The 4,763-nt window shown below is 34.6% G+C and overlaps 1 protein-coding gene across 3 annotated transcripts; it reads left to right on the forward strand.

The window, feature by feature from the left end:
- Window positions 1–229: 229 nt before the first annotated feature.
- On the forward strand, window positions 230–4,015 carry LOC124860698. Of its 3 annotated transcripts, none has more exons than XM_047354207.1 (6): window positions 230–317; window positions 548–877; window positions 969–1,343; window positions 2,025–2,126; window positions 2,250–2,293; window positions 3,184–4,015. In XM_047354207.1, exons 1-6 carry the CDS (start codon window positions 233–235, stop codon window positions 3,316–3,318), a joined length of 1,071 nt encoding a protein of 356 aa, XP_047210163.1. In that variant the 5' UTR covers window positions 230–232; the 3' UTR covers window positions 3,319–4,015. The 3 variants fall into 3 exon arrangements, with proteins under 3 accessions (XP_047210163.1, XP_047210164.1, XP_047210166.1); XM_047354210.1 differs by having other exon boundaries at window positions 234–317; window positions 622–877; XM_047354208.1 differs by lacking the exon at window positions 2,025–2,126.
- The last annotated feature ends 748 nt before the right edge of the window (window positions 4,016–4,763 follow it).

The following is a 4,763-nucleotide window of genomic DNA, read 5'->3' on the forward strand; positions in this document are numbered from 1 at the left end:
GTCTGAAGATAAGGATCTGAGAAATAAAGGGGGAAACATGTTTTCGGTTTTGCCTTCATCCTAACTAGTATTACACCCTGCTGTAAGATGACCTGTAGATATGCTCTAGTTTCAACCATTTTAAAACAGCCCACAAAACCTCAAAAACAGACTTGCACCAAACGTCAGCATGACAGGAAATAAAGGTACAAAATCTGCTATCGTGTGGCTGCATCGGGCAGTGGGACAAATCATGTCCACCTTGAAACACAAAAATAAATCTAACACCATCAGGATGATACAAATATGGATTGCTCTGATTTTACTTCATCAAGGACGTAAGTATTGTTCATGTTTCTCTACTGAAATTTTCTATTACACAGCAAAAACAGCCTTTTAAGTTTTTCTTGGAGTGCATTTTTTAGCCAATGTTTTATTTATCAGTTGATCTATAAGTATAGATAACTTTATTTTATGCTGTAATTTCATCATTACATGTTTATGGATAGATTTAAAATAAAAACCATATGTACCCATTGTTTATAATCATTCTTCTTTTGCTATTCAGACTCACTGATTTCAGTCACCACAAGCCAACTTGGTGAACCTGTAAGCTTCATATGCTGGTTCTCTGATTTGCAGTACAGCAACACTCGAGTCAAGTGGTATAAACAGAGTATTGGAGATACTCTTGTATTAATAACAACACTGGTAAAGGGGACTGCTCATCCTGCATTGGAGAAAGGGTTTACTCCCTCACGATTTATTGCAAACTATACCACATCCAAAAGCACATTAACCATTCTGAAAACTATTAAAGAAGATGAAGCAATGTATCATTGTGCAGTCTCTACCTGGAAGACAGATGAGTGGTCTGGAACATTTTTGTCTTTAAAAGGTAATACATTTCTTTATAGAACGCATTGCATGTCAGAAAGAGGCAATTACTGTAACGATTTCTGGTCATCTTTCCCTCTCACATTTCATAGAAAGCAATACAAGAACAATAAACTACACTGTTGTTCAGTCGCCAACAGTATCTGATCCAGTTGAGCCTGCGGAGTCTATTACCCTCCAGTGTTCCGTCTTCTCTGATTCCCAGACGGGATCCTGTCCAAGCGAAGGCAGGGTGTTATGGTTTGGAGTCAGAAAAGACAGATTCCTTGGAAGCATAATGTACACAGATGGAAACACACCTTACGAGTGTGACAGGAAACCTGAAACATCATCCGATTCAAAGAGCTGTGTTTATCACTTCTTAAAGAACATCAGCTCCTCTGATAATGGGATTTACTACTGTGCGCTAGCAATGTGCGGGGAGATTATATTTGGAAATGGAACCAAAGTTGAAATTGAAGTTGAAGGTAAGTGTATGATAGTTAGGAAAATAAAATAAGTTCTGTGGATTAAAACCTTATAGAAGCAAGGAGGTCAGATATAGATATTTCTGATGGGCAATTTTGATCTGAAGGTAAACTACAGACTGTTCTGAGACATAGAAGATATACACCTCAGCTTAGAGTTGTTCATACCCCTGGCAGATTTAGATTTAAAAGTCTTTGAGTTTAAGCAAAAAGTCTGTTTCCGAAAGGAAATGAGACAGGCCTCTTTTAAAGAATAATAAAACAATGTAATTTTTAAATCTAGTTTTATTTACATTTTAATATAATTTGGAATGCCAAAAAGTATTTATACCCTTCTTAATAATCATTGGCAAAAATTTGACATTACATCAGTCAAACTCTTTCTGTTCCTTATTGCAAGTTTCCTCTTATCTTTGGTGATGAGCTCCAAGTCTTTGAGGTTGGAAGGCCTCCTTGTCATTGCCCTAATCTTTAGCTCCCTATTCTCTGTCAGATTTAAGTCCTGACTCTGGCTTGACCACCACAAACTGTTAATATATCTTCCAGTCAGAATAAACATGTTGGTAAAATCTAAATATTACTTTAAACCTAAATATGCCTGAGGTGTGAATACTTTTGGATTAATTACAATAACTGTTAATATAAATAGTTTTTATGGGCTATATCTTTATGTGTCAAAAGGCAGAAGATGGTCACATGGTCTGCTTCTGATGTGTACTCCTGTTGCTATATGTGGACTTATCTTTGTTATTACCATCATCAGGACAAAGTGGGAGTTTTGCGGTAATGCAACATATTTGACAACATATATTTTAACTGCTAATTTTGTAAGTGTTGTAATAAAGTTTTGGGATCTGTTTAATAAATTTTCCTTTTATTGGTGAATATTCCAATTGTATTTTGCAGCTAAAAATAGACTTCAAGAAAATGCTCAAAAGCAGAATTTAAAGGTAAGATTATCAAAAAACATTATTATTATTTACTGACATACTGCAAAGGTTTTTGACAGGTGTGCAAAAGTTTTTGACAGATGTGAAAAAATGCTGTCAACAAAGAATGCTTTCAAAAATGGAAGTGCTAATCATTTCATCAATCAACAAAATGCAGTGAATGAACAAAAGAGAAATCTAAATTAGATCAATATTTTGTGTGTCCACCCTTTGCCTTCAAACGGCATCAGTTCTTCTAGGTTCACTTGCACACAGTTTTTGAAGGAACTCGGCCGGTAGGTTGTTTCAAACATCTTGGAGAACCAACCACAGATCGTCTGTGGATGTAGGCTTTCTCACATCCTTCTGTCTCTTCATGTAATCCCAGACACACTCGATGATGAGATCAGGGCTCTGTGGGGCCATACCTTCACTTCCAGTAAGTCTTGTGCTTCTTTACGCTGAAGATAGTTCTTATGTTGGGTTCGATCACTTAGCATTTTGTAAATTGATAAAAAAATAAACAATCATCATTTATATTTCTGAAAGCATTCTTTATTTACAACATTTTTTTAACACCAGCATAAAACTTTTACACAGTACTGTATATCCAGTGTTTCTCCCTAACCTACATGATTGAGTCTCCACAGTTCCACATTCCCTATAATTCAGATTTGTCTCTCTTTTATTTCTTCATAGTCATATTATTGATTATTATCTAACTAGTTTGATTATTATGTGTGTGTTTCTAGTAGATTTATTGGCTCTATGTGTGTTCATCAATATTCAACACCATTAGAGAACTTTTATAACTACTGGTTGTATAAAAAGTGTTTAATAAATAAAGGTTGATTGATTGGTTTCATTGAATGTGTCACAGAAATGAAACAGTTGTTTTAAAATTTGTTCAGAAAGAAGAGGATACACAGATTTACTCTACTGCCGTCTTCACTATGATAAAAAATATGAGCCACGAAGGAAAACATGCAAAGGCAGTGAAAGGACGAAAGACCTATGCTGCTCTCAAGCCTTTCGGAGTGGAATAGCAAGTCAATGCTGGGACTATTTTGTATCACCATCAACCACATAACTACAGCAGGAGGCCTTATACAGCTCCATGATGGGACTAAGCTTTTACTGTGGAAATGAAAGTGATAGATTTTGGACAAGACTGCAAAACTAAAAGTGAACCGTCTCTAGTGGCCATTAATGCCATTAACTTTCACTGATGTCTTTTTTATGCATTATGATATATGGCTCGACATGAAGTAATGGTAATTGTTTTTATTACAATATAAATCGATTTACACACTTTAAAACATTTATTTACAGACTTCAAACACTGTTCTAGTCTAATCACAATACTGATCTGTTAAGGTTAGCAGAGTCAGCCTTCAAAACCAAGAAAGTCTTAAGCTAAACTCTTTTCAAAGGCAACATTTTCCAAGAGAAAACCAGTAAAGATAATTTTTTATGAAACTGATACAGGGGCCTGTGCTAATTGTGAAAGTAACTGAACAAAACAATGATAGACCTGTTTCACTGTCTTCCTGCTAATCTGATATAAAAAAGAGAAACCACAAAGCAAGAAGCTTCTGCACTCCGTGCATTACAAAGGTGTTAAAATGATAAAAGTTTGCATGACCCTTTTTCCATAGTGTGAACCATCTATGAAACCAAGTTTATCTTTTACACTTACCCGTTATATTTGTGATGCATTTTTAATAAACATTTCAACAAATATTTGCAATTTATGACCAGCTTTTTTATACTAACATTTTATCTGGGACATAAAGAGTATCATTGATAGTTTGAGTTTATGGAGGTATGGGATCTGCAGAGGGCAGTATAGTACCCTAAAACACAAGTCATTTTTCAAAATTTTCTTAAAACAAAAATGTATATATATATTTATATAAATATATATATGAGTATATATGAGTAATAAGTAGCACGAACAATTCTGATAAATTTTTTTTAAATCTGACATAAAAATCAATAACAAGAAGAGCATTTATTCAGTGCATGATTGGTAGGAGGAGCTAAAATGATAAAATTCTTTGTTTAACACATTTAGGATACAACTGAATTATTTAAAAATAAACAACACCCAAATGATTTTTTAAAACATAAGACAGTTACCAGCACATTTTCATGTAAAAAAACAATTACCACAGAAATAATGCACCACACAATGCTGGAGACTGGACCCGTTGCGATGCTGCAAATGTAAGCGGGTACAGACAATCAATAGATGGATGGATGGATAAATGGATAGATAAATAGATGGATGGATGAATAAATGGATGGATAAATGGCTTGATGGACAATGTAAAGACTGTTGCTGGTTGCTTGGAAAAGACGTGACTGTTGACGCACACACCCAGTGAGTTCATAGTGCAAGCAAAAAATCTGGTCATATGTCAACGTTTATACTGTCAGGTTTAACCAACCTAACAATATTTATAACAACACAAAAAGAAAAGAGAGA

This window comes from Girardinichthys multiradiatus, chromosome 23 (assembly GCF_021462225.1).
Source record: "Girardinichthys multiradiatus isolate DD_20200921_A chromosome 23, DD_fGirMul_XY1, whole genome shotgun sequence".
Lineage (NCBI taxonomy): Eukaryota > Metazoa > Chordata > Actinopteri > Cyprinodontiformes > Goodeidae > Girardinichthys > Girardinichthys multiradiatus.